This window comes from Lissotriton helveticus, chromosome 8 (genome assembly GCF_964261635.1).
Source record: "Lissotriton helveticus chromosome 8, aLisHel1.1, whole genome shotgun sequence".
Lineage (NCBI taxonomy): Eukaryota > Metazoa > Chordata > Amphibia > Caudata > Salamandridae > Lissotriton > Lissotriton helveticus.
In genome coordinates this window covers 863816708-863837031 of record NC_136069.1, presented here as the reverse complement: position 1 = coordinate 863837031, position 20324 = coordinate 863816708, and the positions used below count along the sequence as shown (strand labels likewise).

The 20324-nt window shown below is 40.8% G+C and overlaps 1 protein-coding gene across 3 annotated transcripts in view; it reads left to right on the top strand.

Annotated features, from left to right (window-relative positions):
• Nucleotides 1–12702, top strand: part of CTPS2 (CTP synthase 2) — a 2098303-nt gene extending 2085601 nt beyond the window's left edge. For all 3 annotated transcript variants that reach the window (XM_078657669.1, XM_078657667.1, XM_078657668.1), the window contains one exon: nt 10727–12702. In XM_078657669.1, coding sequence (XP_078513795.1) covers nt 10727–10793 — 67 coding nt within the window. In that variant the 3' untranslated portion in view covers nt 10794–12702. The remainder of the gene's footprint in view (nt 1–10726) is intronic.
• The last annotated feature ends 7622 nt before the right edge of the window (nt 12703–20324 follow it).

The following is a 20324-nucleotide window of genomic DNA, read 5'->3' as shown; positions in this document are numbered from 1 at the left end:
TTAGGAGAAATAACCTATTGTACTTAACATAAAATGTACATAAAAAGTTAAAATGTAACAAGTTTTGAGGGAAACATCATTACAAGGATAAGCTAATACACAAGCATCCCATACTGACCTAATGGAAGACAAATAGACTCAGTATCAATCCCATGGACGTCGTTTAGGGGTCCCCCTGACACTGCCTTTGCGACCCCTGGTCTCAAAGGTGGCAAAATCCGTGCCATGAATGCAGTGGCAGCTCGTCCTTATGGACGTCAGTTGGGGCTGCACTCTCTTTGTATTCTGTCAATTATTTTCTTACACTAATAGTGGCTTATATATATATATATATATATATATATATATATATATATATATATATATATATATATATATATATATATATATATATATATATATATATATATATATTACCTACTGGCGATAGCCAGTAGGTATATATAGTTAGGATTGTTTTCCATAGGGAAATCGCAACATTCTATTGGGAATAACTTTGGCGCCGGTTGAGGAATCTTCCTGAAATGTTCCTTAACTTTGCCTCGCGGCGCTCCGCTCCTTCCCTGAAAGTTTGGGGGGGGATTCGTCAAGCGGGGGCCGAGATAAAAGGGGGTCCCAAAACGTGTTTTCCCCATGTTAATTTCCATAGAGCGGTTGGACTCACTTTTAGCCCGAACGGCTGAATGGTTTTCCACCAAACTTGGCAAAATTGTAGGGACTGGTAGCCCGATGTGCCTTTGCTATGTTTCAAGATAAGTGCTCCAGTGGTTTTTACGAAAATTAACTGTGAAAAAATATATATTGGGCTACATTGGGCTATATATATGTTAGAGCCCAAATGTAGCCCAATGTAGCCCAAAGATGGCCCAATGTAGCCCAATGTAGCCCAAAGATGGCCACCAGAGACAAAAAAAACCAAATGTAGCCCAAATATCAGCCAGATGTAGCCCAACTATAGCCCAATGACAGAATGTCCCAGAGTGTTCTAAAGAAAAACTAGAGTGCTAACAGTCTTACTTATGACAAAAGTATGGCACACCTGAAGTCATCTTGATTGGAATAAAGTGTTAACACTTAAAACATTTAATTTGCAAAGGAACAAAATGAGGGGGTTCATTTTGCCATAGAAATTATGATTAGTGCTGAAGAAAGAAAAATTAGGGCACATTTTGAGTGACTTCTCAAATCCTCTTATATTTCATTAAAAAATCCTGATATGCAGTCTCCCAAGATGGCCAGCAGAGACAAAAGAGCCCAAATGTAGCCCAAATATCAGCCAGATGTAGCCCAACTATAGCCCAATGACAGAATGTCCCAGAGTGTTCTAAAGAACAACTAGAACGCTAACAGTCTTACTTATGACAAAAGTAACACTTAATACATTTAATTTGAAAAGGAACAAAATGAGGGGTTTCATTTTGCCATAGAAATTTTATTACCTACTGACGATAGCCAGTAGGTATGTATAGTTAGGATTGTTTTCCATAGGGAAATCGCAACATTCTATTGGGAATAACTTTGGCGCCGGTTGAGGAATCTTCCTGAAATTTTCGTTAACTTTACCTCGCGGCGCTCCGCTCCTTCCCTGAAAGTTTGGGGGGGATTCGTCAAGCGGGGGCCGAGATAAAAGGGGGGTCCCAAAACGTTAGTACAACTAACCATATAGGAGCAATTTCAATGGTTTTGTATGAGTAAAATGTCCAGCTAACTATAACACCACTAAAATGTATAGTTTTTTGAGTGAATTTCAAAGGTTTTGTAAATGCTAATTCCTAACTATATAAGGCCTGAAACCTATGGTTTTTTCAGTGAATTTCAAAGGTTTTTTAAATGCTAATTCCTAACTATATAAGGCCTGAAACCTATGCTTTTTTCAGTGAATTTCAAAGGTTTTTTTTAATGCTAATTCTATTAGCGGATAACGTTTAAATATATTAATATCCTAGTGGGACCATCTGAGCAGCCCTAAGGGGTCAGGGTGTTTCTACCCTGCCCCCTTTTTGTGTTCTACACGTTTGTTTTTCTGCTTTCTTGTGCCTCAGTCTACTAAGACCCAAGATGGATGCCAACACTTCCTGGTTAGAAGTGTTGACAGCCAATGAGCATGCAGCTTTCTCGGGAAGGCATGCTGATTGGCTGTCACTGTCTGTCAACACTAGCACAAGATGGATGCCAACACCTCCTAGTTAGAAGTGTTGACAGCCAATGACCATGCAGCTTTCTCGGGAAGGCATGCTGATTGGCTGCCACTGTCTGTCAACACTCAAAACCAGGAAGTGTTGGCAGCCATCTTGTGCCTTGTTAGAACCAAGGCACAAGAAAGCAGTGAAACAAAGGTGTGAAACTCGCAAAGGGGCCAGAGTAGAAGCACCCTGACCCCCTAGGCCTGCTCAGGGGGTCCCACAAGAACCCCCAAGGCAAAAAAATATTTTTTTTTTTTAAAAGTCGCGGGGTACCTCCAATTTATATAAAAATGCTACATTTTTAAAAAAAACTCTGTCTTTCTTTTTTTCTCCAGGGTATGCGTACCGGTACGTTTACCGATACGTGTACCAGGGCGCGCACCCCCTCAAAAAAATAAAAAAAATAATGAGTGTGAGTGTGTGTGGTGTGTGTGTGTGGGGGGGTGGGTGTGGGGTGTGTGTGTGTGTGGAGGGTATGTGTGTGGGGTTTGTGTGTGTAGGATATGTGGGTATGTGTGTGGGGTGTGTGTGTGGGTGTGTGTGTGTGTGGGGGTGTGTGTGGGTGTGTGTGTGTGAGGAGTGTGTGTGTGGGTGTGTGTGTGTGTGTGTGTGTGTGTGTGAGGTGTGTGTGTGGTGTGTGTGTGTGTGTGGGGGGGGGTGTGTGTCAGAGGTGTGAGTGTGTGTGGGGGTTAGGTGTGTGCGGGGGATGTGTGGGGTGTGTCTGTGAGGTGTGTGTGTGGGGGGAGTGAGGTGTGTGTGGGTGGGGGTGGGGGGGATGGGTGTAGGTGGGGGTGTGGGTGTGTAAGGTGTGTGTGTGGGTGTGGGTGTGTGGTGTGTTTGGGTGTGGGTGGAGGTGTGGGTGTGTGAGGTATGTGTGGTGGGTGTGTGTGGGGGGTGTGGGTGTGGGGTGTGTGTGGCGGGTATGTGTGTGGGGTGTGTGTGTGTATGAGTAAAATGTTCAGCTAACTATAACTGGTCTCAAACCTATGGTTTTTTCAGTGAATTTAATAGGTTTTTTAAATGCTAATTCCTAACTATAACTGGTGTGAAACCTATGTTTTTTTCAGTGAATGTCATAGGTTTTTTAAATGCTAATTCCTAACTATAACTGGTGTGAAACCTATGGTTTTTTCAGTGAATTTCAAAGGTTTTTTAAATGCTAATTCCTAACTATAACTGGTGTGTAACCTATGGTATTTTCAGTGAATATCTATATATATATATATAAAATTTCTATGGCAAAATGAAACCCCTCATTTTGTTCCTTTTCAAATTAAATGTATTAAGTGTTACTACTTTATTCCAATCAAGATGACTTCAGGTGTGCCATACTTTTGTCATAAGTAAGACTGTTAGCGTTCTAGTTGTTCTTTAGAACACTCTGGGACATTCTGTCATTGGGCTATAGTTGGGCTACATCTGGCTGATATTTGGGCTACATTTGGGCTCTTTTGTCTCTGGTGGCCATCTTGGAAGACTGCATATCAGAATGTTTTTAATGAAATATAAGAGGATTTGAGAAGTCACTCAAAATGTGCCCTAATTTTTCTTTCTTCAGCACTAATCATAATTTCTATGGCAAAATGAACCCCCTCATTTTGTTCCTTTGCAAATTAAATGTTTTAAGTGTTAACACTTTATTCCAATCAAGATGACTACCGGTGTGCCATACTTTTGTCATAAGTAAGACTGTTAGCGCTCTAGTTGTTCTTTAGAACACTCTGGGACATTCTGTCATTGGGCTATAGTTGGGCTACATCTGGCTGATATTTGGGCTACATTTGGTTTTTTTTGTCTCTGGTGGCCATCTTTGGGCTACATTGGGCTACATTGGGCTACATTTTGGCTCTAACATATATATAGCCCAATGTAGCCCAATATATATTTTTTCAAAGTTAATTTTCGTAAAAACCACTGGAGCATATATCTTGAGACATAGCAAAGGCACATCGGGATACCAGTCCCTACAATTTTGCCAAGTTTGGTGGAAATCCATTCAGCCGTTCGGGCTAAAAGTGAGTCCAACCGCCCAATGGAAAATTAACATGGGGAAAACACGTTTTGGGACCCCCCTTTTATCTCGGCCCCCGCTTGACGAATCCCCCCGAAACTTTCAGGGAAGGAGCGGAGCGCAGCGCTGGCTTCACGTAATTAAACCACCTTTGCACCAGCACTTTTGGGTCGACTCTTTGTTGCTGGACACTGTTGGCGAACTGCTCTTTTTTTGCCAAAGCGACAATATTCGGAATATATATATATATATATATATATATATATATATATATATATATATATATATATATATATATATAGATAGATAGATAGATAGATAGATAGATAGATAGATAGATAGATAGATAGATAGATAATATTAATTGTATTAATTTAGGATAGGGAATATTATATCTAAGCTTTTTAAAGTTAAACATTTTCCCTTCTTACACTTGAGTGGGAATAGTACTTCTGACCCTTTCAAAATCCAACCCATTCTTTACTGTTGCTTTTGTTTGAGAGGGAATAGTAAATCTAACCTCCCCACAGTCTAGCACTTTTGCAGCTTTTGGTCTGGCTGGAGTGGGAGTATAGCATTTTCATCTGATTTTTCTAACTATTTTAATTATATATATTTTGTTTTAACTCTAAGGGTTCTATTAGGATAGCGTGCGGCCCGCAGGGCAGATCCGCCCGCCATCCATACCTGATTTACCCCCGCCACATTAGAATGGCGGGCGGTACCGCGGCGGACGGAATGACTGTCTACCGCTTTTCCGCTGGCCGGATTGCCGGCCGGCGGAAAAGACCCTCAATATGGTGGTGGTGCCTTGCAGGCACCACCATCCATATTATGATGCCTGCCTTTCCATGGTCGGACCCTCCGCTAATGAAAGGGCATGCAGGGATTGGTATTGGGGGCCTGTTGTGGCCGGTGGGGAGGTGGGAGGGGTAGGGGGCTGCACTAAGGGGGTACCTATAGTACCACCCTCCTTTGGCATCCACAAGGTGGTAGGCACCGCGCGGTGCCTGTCACGTTGCGCATGCCAATGCACTACATGCATATTTTGCATTGCGGCGGGTGCTGCATACAGCACCGCCCGCCACAATGTAAAATATGCGGGATGTGATCGTCAGGGTGGCGGTCGCATCCTAATTGCCATGTCGGGACAGACGCACCTCTGGTGGTCGGTCCCGTGTACCGTTATGCCATTGTAATAGACCCCTTAAAGTTTTAAAGTAAATTATTTTGTTATTATTTTGATTTTGTAGTATATTTTATTTTCGTTTTTGTTATTGTCTACATTTTGTAATTTCTTTTTATATCCAGTGTTTGTAATGGTAATAGTAAATCATTTTTATTACTATTTTTATAATGTATGTTTAAATTATATTTTTTACTTATATATATACATTTTTATAATTATTTTAAAATATATATTTATGTTTGTATTTTATACTTTTATTATATATTTGCATACTATAAGCTTATATTTTAAAATGTAAAATCATTTTTAAAGTTAGTATTTCTTTTAAAGTTAATATAATGTTGAACAGTTAAAATTGGATATGCTTACCTATTTTTGACGATATTTTATATGTCAGTATTTTTTATTCTTATCCATGCCCTTGTGCCACTGCACGTGCTGCATTATTGCACCTCTGATATAGCAATGCTTTCTTTCAAGGAGCTGTTTGTCGCTTTGGTAGTCAGTCTGCACATACACTTCAGAAAAGTGCCTCTTTTTAATGTAGCTGGTATGTGAACAGGCAGCACCAGCACTTCAATATGCTACTTTGAAATGCTCTGAAGAGAAATGTTTCTTTTTCCCAAGATTCCGTATTTTTTCACTCTGTCGAGGGCTAAACTGGTTGTTGATGTCTCCCATCCTGATCTATAGGCCAGAGCCACAGCGGGAGCCAATAATGATGTTAAGGGCCTTTAAAAACCTGTCTAGTCCTAAGCAGAAGAGATATAAGGCTATTAGAACATTCCATCCCTTGAAAGCAGAATGTTCTAAATTAAAAAGGGAAAAAAAGAAAGACAAGCATTGAAATGCTGGAGCACAGGCTCTGTGCCAGCAATTACTGTCCCCGAGACACTCCATTGTCTTCAGAAGTTATCAGCATTCTCGTATTCTAATAAAAGAATGTTTTCATATTTTCTGCTGATATTGGATAATTTTATGAAATGTGAACCGTAGGTTTGCTGCTTTTTCCTTGATCTTTGGTTACGTAATGTTAGTAAGAGATTGTACTAGTTATGCTAATAGTGTGATAGTTTTACTTTTATTGTGCAACCCTTAATAAACAATGAATTAAAAAAAGAGATGTGAATGGTAGGTGAAAATGATGTTGAAACAAATATTTTTGATAATTTTTGGGCAAGCTCATGTTTGTAACTCTTCATACACTGTATAGATTAATTTGATAAATAGCAGTATCCATGGGGCATATTATCAAGAAACGGCGTTAAAATTATCGCCGCTTTAGTGACAGAAAATGGCCACTAAAGCGGCGATAATGGGCTTGATAATATGCCCTTGAGAATTCCAATAGAAGTCCATGTTTTGGTGTCAACATGGGCTTCTATAGGAATTCTCAAAGGTATATTATGAAGCCCATTATCAATGCTTTAGCGGCAGTTTTCTGCTGCTAAAGTGGCGATAATTTTAACGCCGTGCTTGATAATATGCCCCCATATTTTAATAGACATCCTTGAGAAAGTTCTCATTGCGAGCTCTCGCGTCGTCGTTATAAATAAAGAAAATAACATGTATTTGCCCAGGTGGGGATACTTAGCGTTCACTGGGTCCACAACATCCATGTTGGCTCCAGTCATCATCCGGGACTCCTCCTCCATCAGCTCTTCCTGTTCACACGGTTTTAATGGAAGTGTAAAAGGAATAAGAACAAATGGCAATAGTGCACTTTTCACCTTTCAAAAGCCTCAGTCGTTTTTGAAACAGTAAAAGTCACACGGGCACCTCTATTGGCCTCACAGAATTTCAGGTTTATTACATTCATTTTGTTCTCTAGCGCAGTCATCCAACCAGGACTCATTAGATAATACCAGAGGCCACATCCCATTAGTGAAGCTTTTGCTTCAAGAGAGAGAATGGCTGTCATTATAGCTATTCTTGAATATTAAACTAAGCTCTCTTTGAACTGGAACTATTACTGCGTTATGGATAGGTCTGCAGTGATGTGCTGGAGGTCCTAACAGTGGGAAAATCACACAATTAGAAAACCCTGATTATCACTGGATGGACAGTACTACATTTGCCAGGCCACACTCTTTGAGAGCTGTCCTGAATGTTTTATCTGGATAATAAACCCAGTGGTCGAAACTTTGCCTGTGCCTGGAAGTGCCAGGACACTCTAGTTGAGTAGCTGTGCTCTTTATAAATGTCATCATTCATTCAGTCATTCATTCAAGAAGATTAACTGCTCAGAAATTGACCAGCATTTTTCTTGACAGCTTGCACATCAGGCAGCAATAGATTTGCTACGAGCCTGCAAGCGTATGCATGTTGCCCACCAATGAGGGGAAGTCACATAGCCACTCTCCCACTGGGTAGACATGACTTGGGGCACACCTGGCCCTTCTCTCGCGTGGCTGGGTAGAGAGGGTTTTTTTCTAGGTAATCCTTTTCTGCTTAGGCATTACCACTTGGTGAAATGAAATACTGTGTAGGAATGGCTATTGAGTCAGATAATTATCTTCAACAGGCTTATACCACCCACCCTTTGTAAAAATGTGCGACTTTTCTTATGACCTGCCTTTAATATGAGCAACTGCATGTGATCCAGAAAGCCGCACATATTGACAGGAAGTAGAGTTATGAGGAGCAAGGCCTAGATTATTGCCCAAACAAATGACATTTGATTAAATCCATAATTTCTGACAGGCATTGGGTAGGGCAGTGCCCCGTAGTCTACCTTGGGAATGAGTTGGTAACAGATAGGTTTGCCCACTGAATACCAAGATACTTTCTGTGATGGATAGGGGGATGCCTACTACCCAGACAGAGGTGAGGGCTTTTTTTTAGGACTTACAGGTTATTACAGGAACTTTGTGGCTAACAATAAGAGTACTGTTGCCCCACTGTCTGCATTGCCCTCCACAAAGCAGACCAGGAAAGAGGTTGGGACTGAGGATCAAAGTTCATTTGAGGAACTGTGGAAACCCTTTGCAACACACCTGTACTTACAGTGTCTGTTTTCAGTAAGCTTTTTACTTTACAGACAGATGCCTATGACGAGGCAGTTGGAGCTGTGTTAGCTCCAACTCTGCAAGAGCATGGTTCACCAGATGCTGAAAAGTGGCAGGAGCATTCTTCAACCCAAAGGGCATTGCATTAAACTGATTAACCCTGCCGTTGTAGAAAAGACACACTTCTCCATGGAACTTGGTGTGTAGGCAGTCTGCCAGTATGGCTGGTCAAATCAAATGTGCTAAAATACTTTGCAGCACCTAACCAATTCACAAGCTAATATGCTCTAGGGATTGGATGAGCATCAGTCTTGGTTACCTAATTGAGGGCTTGGTGGTCCACAAATAACTACATGTCAGTAGACCCATGCTTTGGTGCTAGTAACACAGGACTAGACCAAGTACCACAAGATCTCTCAATGACCCTCACGTCCAATATCCTTGTTCATTAATGTGTTTCTGAACCCAGTCAGACATTCTGTATATTTTATTCTTCACTGACAGACTGTCAGCTGTGTCTATGTCATGGGCATGCTCACTAGATTTTTCTGCACCTCCAGTTTTACCCTGTTATTTATTCAGGAACAGGTTCAGACAAGTCCCAGGATCAATTGATTTGTTGTTTGTTAGACCCTCAAACACTCATGCTTCATAATCTGGTCTTGTCCTGGTCCCTTTAAACCAGAATGAGCTCAACGATATTCCAGGGAGTGCTTTTAGATATTGTGGAATGGGGTGTGAGAAAGATAAAAATGTCTTGAGATACCCCGGTATCCTTTTATTATTTGGGATCGCAGACAGGGTTAAAAAGAAAAATCATAGGTGTTTCCGGTGGATTAGTATCCTTACACCTGTTCTCATTGTTAATATAGTTCAGCCTTTCACAGTGTTCTCTGAGTGTCCCAGGCTCCCATAAGGACATTTGAAAAACACAATTTTAATTTAAATTATATAGTCCTACACCTAATGTCCATGGGTGTACAAGGACAAAAAAATGCATTGAATTACGTGATCTTACTTTGCCTCATTAGTTGAGTACCAATTAGTGCCTAGAAAGAATAAAATATTATTCCATCAATGATTCCTGTTAATGCCAAAGAGCATCTGTGGCCCCACCATATCTTCACATATCTGTAGAGTATTGTAACCCTGTGATTAAAACCATGACAAGCAGACACACAAGTGTGAAAGATGTTATAACCATGACGTAAAACATGACAACCAATTACATGCATGCTGGATGGCCTTTTCAGACCATTGGATGCATCTTGTAGACAGAACAAGTTACATATAATAGGCCATTGACCCTACTAAGGCGATAGTCAAGACCTTGCGTGCCCCTTGAATACTATCATTCGCCATAGAGGAAAATGTTGTTCAATGCATCCTTCACCTGCAAGAATCGATAATAATATTGTTAGGTTTGAGGCAACTTTGATGCCTTCAAATAGGTTTTTATACCTATCAAGGGCTTCTACTGAGCAGCCTGTGGCTACGCATGCTATTACTAAACATTATGAGATGGACTTTCTTTCTGGAGCAAATGTATTTTTATCAGGCCATGAAGACAGCATCTTTTACTAGACCTTTTGTGGGCATCATTGCTGCTACCTATCTCCACAAGTCTTTATGTTGTGGAGTCCTACTGTGCATTGGATTTGAAGACCATACTGTAAAGATCAGTGCATTGTAACCTTTGCTGTTTTAGCCGTTATTAGGTCATCCTTTTGATTCCGGTGGGACTGGTGATGGGAGTCAGAGCTCCATTGGAACTATGAAGTCTACTGTAGATCTATTTTCACCACCCATAAAACCTTAATTCCCTCAGTGTCCCACTTGTAATATCCCTCAGTAATCACTCCCCACAGAATTACCATTGCTTCCAGTTGCTCTGGCAGGTTGAGGTGTCCAAGGTGGGGTAAACCTCCACAAATCTGGGGATCTCGTAATGTGGTCCTTAGTCCTGAAACTCTGTTCCCTCATATGCTCTCCAGCCATCTCCTGTTTTATATGTCTAAATACATGTATGATCCATGTAGTAAAGGCTTACCAGTCTTCATGATACGACACAGCAGTCAAAATTATTTTTTGCTAATTTAATGGAGTACCAACCTTGGTGCCACTGTTGAGAAGACTGGGCTTTCCTTGAAAATAACTACGGACAGTCTAACAGTGTATGCACCAAGTTGTAATGAGGGACTACTTGAATAGCTTTAAAATGAGTTTCCCTAAAAAGAATTCTGGGTCACTCCCAAGACTTGAATGTGGGTGAGTTGTATGTGTAGAATGTACTTATTCTATGAACAACTTAGATGTTTGATATCTTTGATTCCAGGGACAGATACAGCGATTTCAGTGATGGCAGCTCTTCGGAAAAGGAACTTGAGTCAGATGTGAGTTGAACATCCTGCAAGGGTTCAACTACCTACCGGTGTATCATCACAAACACTCTGGCGTCGTAGCTTTGCCTCTTTTTGCATTCAACGTTTTTTATCCAAACTACCTCTTCTACTGTTTGCTTTTAATATTCTCAATGTTGTTTCCTCTGGAAAATACAGTTTTGTGTACAGAATGTATTTTCTGTAATTTACTTTCATAATATGGTTTTGTCCCTTAAGTACAAGTCTGTATTGTGCTGGGATGTGGCACATTTGTATGAATTCATTGACCATGCATACCAGTGTGTTCCTCTGATACAGTCATGACTTTTGTGAATTGTATTCTGTACTTTTTGCTGAATTATATCTTATATTGATGTAAAACATGTATGATTTTAGAACAAACAAAGCTGCTAGCACTCTAATATAATTTTGTTCTCACTTCTTCCTGTGTAATCGTTGATGTCTCCAACTTTATTCCTGCTATTTTTCATACCTAAACATCAAACTTAAAACTTGTGTCTTGTGTAAAGCTCCCTCAAAATGTGTCTCCACTGTTCGACAATTCATTGTTTTTTTGTGCAAACCTGCTAAGTCTGCTTGATAATAATTCATGACCCTCGATGCGATTGAGCAATCTAGCAAAAATCATATGCGGCTTCTAGGGGCTACCTTCAATGCACACAGTTTGTACCTAAATACCAGGATTTTGTGTAATAAATAATGTAGTTTCGCTTTCAAACATCAAATGTTTTATTAAATGTACAAATATTTTATTCCCAAAAATAAACATTTCATGTTCAGAGGTGCTACACAAAAGTTCCATGTGTGCAATAACATTCTGTGCACAGTATAGGTGACAGTAGTGCATATTTAATTTAACATTTGAGCAGTTACAGAGGAAATTAAACTGTGAAAGTTACCATCACCATCAGAACAGGAATATCTTGGACTAAAAACGTGGAAGCTTTGGTCACCCTCAGAACAGACCCACACAGCGTGAGCAGCAGCATTTCAAGCTTCCCTCAAACTCAGAATATGCATATCATGGATATGAACTTCTCTTGCGTTAGGCAACAGAAATAAATGCATCTGTCACCCTCAGAATATTTGCCGCATGTGTGCAAATAGTATAAACTTCTCAGTTTTTAGAGGTTTAGCTCAGACTGCTTCGGTGCAAGCTTCCCTCGCCCTCAGGAATACGCTAATGCCAATGGGTGATTTCCAGATGCCTGAGCATTGTGTATGATCTGAACCTTAAAACATAGGGGCATATTATCAAGACAGGCGATAAAATTATCGCTGCTTTAGCGGCAGAAAACTGCTCTATGGAATTCCAATTGAAGCCCATGTTAGATGTGAAGGACATCTAACCTGACCTTTAATTGGAATACCATAGAGCATATTATCAAGCCCATTATCGCCGTTTTAGCAGCAGTTTTCTGCCGCAAAAGGGGAGATAATTGTATCGCCTGTCTTGATAATATGCCCCGTAGTTCACAAAAAATTATACAAACAGATACAAACCAAATACTCAAGTTACAAAACATTTTATTTTTCACTACAGTAAAAATATACAAAAATCTAAATTTTAAAGGGACGGTTGGTGCTGCATTTCAGCAGCTAACTTTTCCGTACTTGGTTTTATTTCCTGAAAGTTGAATTCTGAGGTCAGTTTGTGCATTTCTCAAGCAACTTCTGTATTTATTTTTAGGTGCATAAGATTTGAGAAAGTTTTTCACATAAATATGTTGTGGGGAAGGAAAGCAAAACCTTAAGTTCAGAATAATCGGTTTGTAAATGCTGCCAAAAATTTGCCTGAAAATGTTCCTTGAACTAAAGTTTAAATGTTTTATCTGTAGAGATTTTATTCAAACCATATGACAGCTGCCAACCCTGTTAAATTGTCAATATGCGCATTAAAGAATCTTTAATCCAGTTTTTTGCTATTGCCTGGAAGAGGAAAATTCTCTTGAAAATGAAATCACATGTCTTAGAAATTCTGGTTAAAAAATGTCAAGACTATGTGCCAGATGGTCGACCATTCACAAATTGCGCTGAACTGTGACTCGCTAAAGTGAATGCACAACAGTGTCTCAGGCACAATTGTATGCCTCATCAATATTCATGAGGCAAGTGCAATATGCAACCCCATTGGGAATGGCTAGCACTCACAGGGATGGTGGCCTGCTGGGGTCAGCAGACCACCATGTCTGTGACTGCTTTTTCAATAAAGTAGTTTTTTTTAAAAAATGCAGCCCGTTTTTCTTAAAGGAAAACGGGATGCATTTAAAAAAGAAAAATGAAACTTTTCAGTTTCATTTTTTAAGGGCAGGCAGTGGACACCCTGGACCAATGCCTTTTCTTAAAAAATATTTTCTCACCCATTCACAAAGGGGAAGTGGTCCCCTGGGGACCCCTTCCTGTTTGCGAGTGGCCTACCACCTACTTGAAGTAGTGGTAAACTGCGATTGTTTTGCGATCTCAAATGGGGTCGGAAAACAATCATGCATTGGTATTATACTCGCGATTAGGAAGGGATGCCCTTGACACGCCCCTTCCTAATAGCAAGTCGCAAACCATATTTTGCGAGTCAATAATAGGTTAGCGAGTCTCAAAATATGGTTTGTGCATGGGTCAGACCAATTTTGTGGTCACAAATGGGCCGATTTCCCATTTGCGACCGCAAAAAACAGTTGTACGTCCGGCCCTTTGTTTGATAATTAGTCACCTGCAGATTCCAAAAAGGCCTTCAGGTTTAGGAAAGAATCAACATTTCTTTTTGATAAGAGATAAGCCCACAAATGTACATTTCATATATTGCCTCAGTCTTGTCTCCGACATAAAAAATTGTGATAACTACTTCTTTAATACGCAGATTGAGTGCATTTAAATGAGTGAAGATGTCTTCCATATATGCCAGTATGGCTAACCGAGTATTGTCATTTAGGTGCACAGTAAGTGCAAATTGATATTACTGTTCTGTGAAGAATACTCAGGTTTTAGTTCTCAATTTAAAAGGCAGAGACTAACCTTTATCACGAGATAGCCATGCGACTTCTGCATGCTGCAAAAGCTTATAATGATCACTGTCCATGGAGGACAGAGCTGTTCAAAAAGCCTTGGATTTATTGACCTAGCTTTTATAAAATGTACAATTTTGATTAACTTATTCAAGATCTTTTTCAATTCCTTTAGCATCTTTTTAGTGGCTAATGATTCTAAATGAATGCAATCATGATGCCATGTAACAGTAGGGCCATTTTCCCTTATTCATGCAAACAGTCTAGTTAGTCTCCCAGACGTGGCAAGCACCATATCTGTGCTTATTCATATGCATTTGGGCCGCTGAATTCAATCTGATATCAGAAATTCATTGAAAGTGTTACACACCTCTTCACACTCGGCAAATGAGATTTATTTGCCATGTCCGTACATTCATCTACTTGTAGACTATACAACGCTAACTTTTAGGAATTTTTTCAGTCAGCTGTTCTTTAAGGTTGTCTGACATTTTGTCAGTTTGCTTTTTTACATTGTTATTAGATAATGTCACCAAACTTAAATATTTTGCTGTTTTTTTCTCTAACCATTACACTGACCATGGCTTTAGCAGTTGCTGATATCAATTCCTTGCCAATTGTAATGGTTTTCTGGGCTGTATGAGCATGGACATTTCATTTGAGGCCTTGACAACATTTTCATTACAAGAATCTTTTGCAGTGTTCATTTTAATGTTTTCTTCTTTGTCGGAACTCCTGCACATTAGTTTTGAAGAAATCTGTGTATTTGATAGCATCTTCTTTATGTTTAGTTTCCATGTGTCCTCATAATTTAGAAGGTTTTATGGTCTCATTTGACAATATTTTTTTAACAGAACGCATTTTGGTTGCTGTAGTGTGCTGAACCTGAACATGTGAAACCTATTGATAAATATTCAGCATCGCATTTGCAACATTTCTTTTGATTTAAATCACTTTGTTTTGAGCATGATCCACCCTCATTGATGTTTTCAGTGTTTTTCCGCCTAAGTGTAAGCCAGTGATCCATTGCCCTTTTGTCTTTTAGGATACCCACAAAAGACAAATCTTTTGAATCACAATATTAAGTTATTGAATAGGTTTCTAGCAAAGTTATTTGGTAATGCATATAGTCCTTTTCTACTTAACTACTTTACCGACTACAGGTTGCCCTCATCAGATGTTTCCAGACTACATATGATCTGATGTTTGGAAATGAAGCAGCGTCTGCACAATGATTTTAACTCTGCATCAGGACTAGTTTTGTGGAACAGACAGAGGATACTAGCAAATCATATGCATGGATATGACAATTTATGAACACTGTATGCAGATGTTCACATGTATGAATTTGCCAGAACATCCACCCCCATAAAAAAGACTAGACCCATGACAACAGCAACTATGTGTGCTACAACACTACATTTCTAGAAATGATACAGAGTGTGTATGTTGAATAAGATCTAATGCTGTCAATGTCTTGAGATTGCATAGCATTGCAAGCAATTCTCTCTATTACCCAATTTCACAGTACCTATATTAAACCTGCAGGCAATGCTTGAAATGGAAATATAGAAGTGCTGGTACTCTCTATCCCAGAGTACCTCATTGCTAATGAAAGTGATGGTAATCTCCAGTTAAACGTTATGAACTCCCCCTGAGACTTGCTAGTGCTTTTCCTTTCAAATTGAACAAAAAGGGCAGACCCTCGTCATCTCCAGTAGCTGCTGGTGAGATGTGACAGTGGTGGAATGCAAACAAATGGTCCACGTTTTAAGGGTGAGCAAACTCAACTCTTCTAGGTTGTGAGGGGGATCTTCCTTAGTGACTTATCAAAACAAGCATTTGCAATGCAATAGGTCTCGCATTTACGCGAGTTTGAGCTATCGGCATTGTAAATAACAATGCCTTTTATTTCTATTTTGGTTTATAAAACATTAATAAAAGGCATTTACAATGCCAATAGCTTAAACTCCTGTAAATGCAAGACCTATTGCATTGCAAATGCTTGTACTGTGCACATTCAATACTGAAGTGCCCAGACGTTAGCTTCAAAGCTCACCCATGCTTTTCAGGATTTCACCTGTGTTTTCATCTCGGTTTCTTTTTGCGATACATAAGTCACCAGTTTGAATTCGTCACAAATTGGATGATTTTTGTTTCATTCCTCGGTAAAACAAAGTGGTTCTTGGCACGAATTCTGATGATATGCTGCCTGCCATAGATATAAATAAAGGCAAAGGGCAGACTGTATCGCACAGCGAAACATGCCATTCTTCCTGATTATATCGGCTTGCTAATATAACCCGAAAATAGTTTCAGCACAATGAAGGCAGACTTCACTTTTTTCTTGTCCACTTGCGAATAGGAATTTAGCAGGATTATAGGCTAATGCTAAAAAACGGATTCCGCTTCTGTTGCATTTCACATAGAAATCTCACACAGGACACCACACTAGTGTTGGCTTCTTTACGTGCGGGTTTAAAGTCTCCAGCTAATAGCATTCAACCGCATTTCATGGTTATAAAACACAAGACGTTCGCAATTTGAGTTATAATAACTCTGCAGATACAGAAAGTGCAGAAACATAAAATGCTCCATTCTGTGCGACAACAGCCTGTTCCTTATTACATAGCACGCCACGGACCCCCCACATATGTCAATCTTCATATGCATTCAAAGGAACATGAGAGATCAGAGCTCCCACTAGTCTGTCTACCGGCCGCCCCTATATTTCCATGGTGGTCCAACCACAGTAGCACAGTGTGTAGGAGCCACTTCCAAAACCGGATCCGTGCGGTTTCAAGGGGGGGCTTAGTTCGATTCTGCCCGTCATGAAAAGGCCCACATCTACAGGATGAATACTCTCCTGGTTTAATTTCTATCCCCCTATTGTTTTTGATTTTATGAGCAAACAATAACCCAATGTTATTATCCACCACTCAACTTACTTTCATATTTCCCTATACTAATGACACACTAAACCTTTATGGGTTCTGAAGCGCTTCAACATCTCGAGAGGGGTAGTAAGCGCTATAAATGCAATTACAATACGATACAATACAATACAATGTAGGAGATAGTTTCCATAAAAAACATTTTAATTCCACAGCCGGTACGATTGCTCAATAAATTAAACACTCATGGTTGACGTCCATTTAATTTGCAGGTCACGAGTTCTAATACCAGCAAGGCCAGCTCTGTTTGAGTTCCCCTCAAGATTGGTAAATCGAGGACCTTTACACTTGGTATCAGTAACCTCAGTTATTTACAACGCTTAGAAACCACAAATGTACAGTATGAAATGCTATAGAAATGTCCAATTTAATCTCATTGTCTTTAGCACACGTGCAGACAGCTTGATGTTTTAACATTCTGCAAACCAAATAAGAAAAATATGTTGTGCAGTATTATGTTTTATTGGGGCGTAAAACGCCCAATGAGATGAAAGGGCTGTCAGACCCCCCCACACACACACACCTAGACTATCTCTCTTGCGCCTTCTCTCTTCTCTCCCTCCCTCTCTCTCCGTCGTGTGCCGTTGCCCGAGCTGCCGCTCTGTGGGTGGCTGTCCCATGGAAAGCCTGCCTTAAGTGCGACTCTGAAGCACAGGAATAAACACAGTCTTTTTGTCTTTTCTCGAGGGACAGGTTAAGCTTCTCCTGCTCCTACACTGTCCTTACAGGAAATGTGTAGGTCACAGGCTATTCACAATATCCCTGGACAAAAACCCCATGGTGGGGGTTCAAATTGTTCCATTCAATGTTCTTTACCGTTATTATTATTTTAAAGGAGAAACAATGTTTGCCCACTCACACTGATATGAAAGAGAGGCCTCTGACCTTGGAATGCTCTGGATGCTTTAAAGTAACAAGCGCGCGCTGAAAGTAAAAAAAACGAGATGGGAAAGGAGGAGGCAGCTGGGGGAGGGGAGAGAGGAGGGGGCCTGCGCCTGTTTGCCTTTCGGGAGCGAGCAGGAACCATATGTTAATTATAAACACATGGTTTCAAAGCTCGCTCCTGCAAGGAAATCGCCAAATATGCACGCACTGCATTCATAGCAATGCAATGCGTGCATGTTTATGCCTGGAAAACGGAATCCATTGCTAAAGGTCTTTTTCCTAGGCGAGACCTAAAAAAGGGTGCAAAATGAAGCATTTTGCATCACGTTTTCCAAACAATGGTGCATATAGAATACTATTGCAGTGTTCCACAAAAAGAAAAGCTGTGCAGTGTAGAATTACACAGTATGCCTCCGAAACAGACTGCACACAACTGCAGACTGTTTCTCAAGACATAGCTATCAAGAGGGAGAGGATGTGGTCTGATGGCTAGATTGCCGACTTTGGGGCTGGAAACCAAGGTTCGATCTTCGGGGTTGCGTCCACATCCTGTGATTCTGGGCAAATCACTTAATCTCCCTGTGCCTGAATGTGTCCTTGTGTAACGTAACTGGTGCTTATGTAAAGCGCTCCAATACCTTCGGGTTGAGTTCGTGCTATATAAATCTGCATTAAAAAAAAATATATATATATATATATACATACCTCTACAGTGTGAACCTCAGAAGAGCTGGGCACCAGCGTACTGTTTAGAAATCAGCAAAACAGAGCTGTGGAGTATTTTACTGATGAGTCCTTCACATCACAAAACACAGTTAACTGCATTACAGCATAGTGTGAAATTTAAAAAAAGCTGCACAACAAATCACAAGAGAGTGAAAGCAGAGATATGCATAACAACAGGAGCTGTTACATAACCTCTTTTCATAAGTAAAACCATTAGCATGTTATGAGTTTAGAGCCAACTGTCAGTTGCCTTCTGGGACTTGAAGTCTAATAATGCATAGCATAATGTTCATCTTTGTAAATGTCAGCTCATATTTGAGCATGCAAAATGTTGTTTACTAAAATATCAGGACTGCCTGAAAGTGTTACTCTTGATGTGGGAATGCTTGGCTGCTACATATACATCTACAGAATGATGCCAAAACCAGTGCTTAGCTTGTTAAAAAAACAGTTGCAGGGCACATTTTTTTGTAGGCTGGCACCAAAAACTTCCATTGCAACTCACCAAAGGCCCAAATGACATCCAGTTATTCCATCAGAATAAGAATTAACACTACTCTACCATTGCTGCTCAGCCTTTACCTGCAGCACAACTACCCTTTCCAGCACACAGAGCATATACTGCTCTGTCAATGTTCCTTATTACTGATCCAAAAACTTAAGCACATTCCACACCATTACCACGCACTGCTCTGCCTGCTCGCTTCATGTCTGACCTACTGTCATGTAGCCACATGCACAAAATGCACTGTGAGAACGGTCAGAGCTGCTCTGTGAAATAGATCACATTATACTGCAACATTTTCGTATACAATACTGTCAAGAATATGAACACTTTAATCAAGCTCTTTCTACTTACCTTCTAGGGGCTGTATCATGACATGTTTTTGGGTGCACCTTTTTTATGCGCCTACAGGGTGTAAAGTGAATGAATTTAACTGGAAATGTATTTGAGTTACTACTTATTTTGAGATAGCCCAGCTCGGAGACAGTGGAGGACATATTCTCAAGGAACTATCACCGAGTTATCAGCATTTTATCGCAGCCAAAGTGATGATAAATGTATTGCCCCATTCACAAGCTGGTGCTAACAGCCCATATCACCAGTTTGCCTGCAATAGCAGCCGCAAAAAACATTGCCACAGTTGACCCCCGCAAATATCGCTAATGAGATGCAGAGTAGGCGTTCTCGTGCTAAAAGCTGCAACAACATCACTCCGCAACATTCTCAACAACCAGCCAGATCAGCGATAAGATTACAAAACAGGAGATAAGGCGAGTTAGCAGCAGGAAACTAACACCTGCTCTGACCTGGTGTAAAGTCGGACAACAGCCTGCCCTCACAAAAGGGAGCCCATCCCAGAGACACACCACAAGAACAACAGATGCCATGGAGCCAACGATCAGGCCGGCCGGACACCCAAGAGGGCCACAACACCCACCGCCACCACAACCCGGACCGCCCTACCCTCCTGGACACCCCTCCCCCGGACCAACACAGAGGCAGGTCAGACAAAGACAGCAACCTACAGAAAACGCCGCACCCTCACAGATCCAACACCAGAGAATGTTCTTGCCCACTACAGGCTCAAAGGGACAACCAACCTCCGCATTCTGAACATCATGCCCACAGCCAGACGGTACCAACACAGCGGACAACCAACATCCCACCACAGACAAAGGTGCTAGCTGTGCTACATCTGTTGGCCTCTGGTACCTCCCAACCAACAACCACCAGAACCGGAAGAGCCTCACAGCCAGCCCAATCCAAGTCCCTCACAACGGTCAAGGATGACACCATCAGCTAGGTACCCCACTATCTATGCTTCCCTGACACTGCGCAGGACCAGCTGGGGACCAAGCAAGGCGTCTATGCCATAGCTGGCTTCCCGCACGTGTCATGGGACAATTGACTGCACACATGTTCTACTTGTGTCCCCTGGCAACACTGCACACAATAAGCGCAA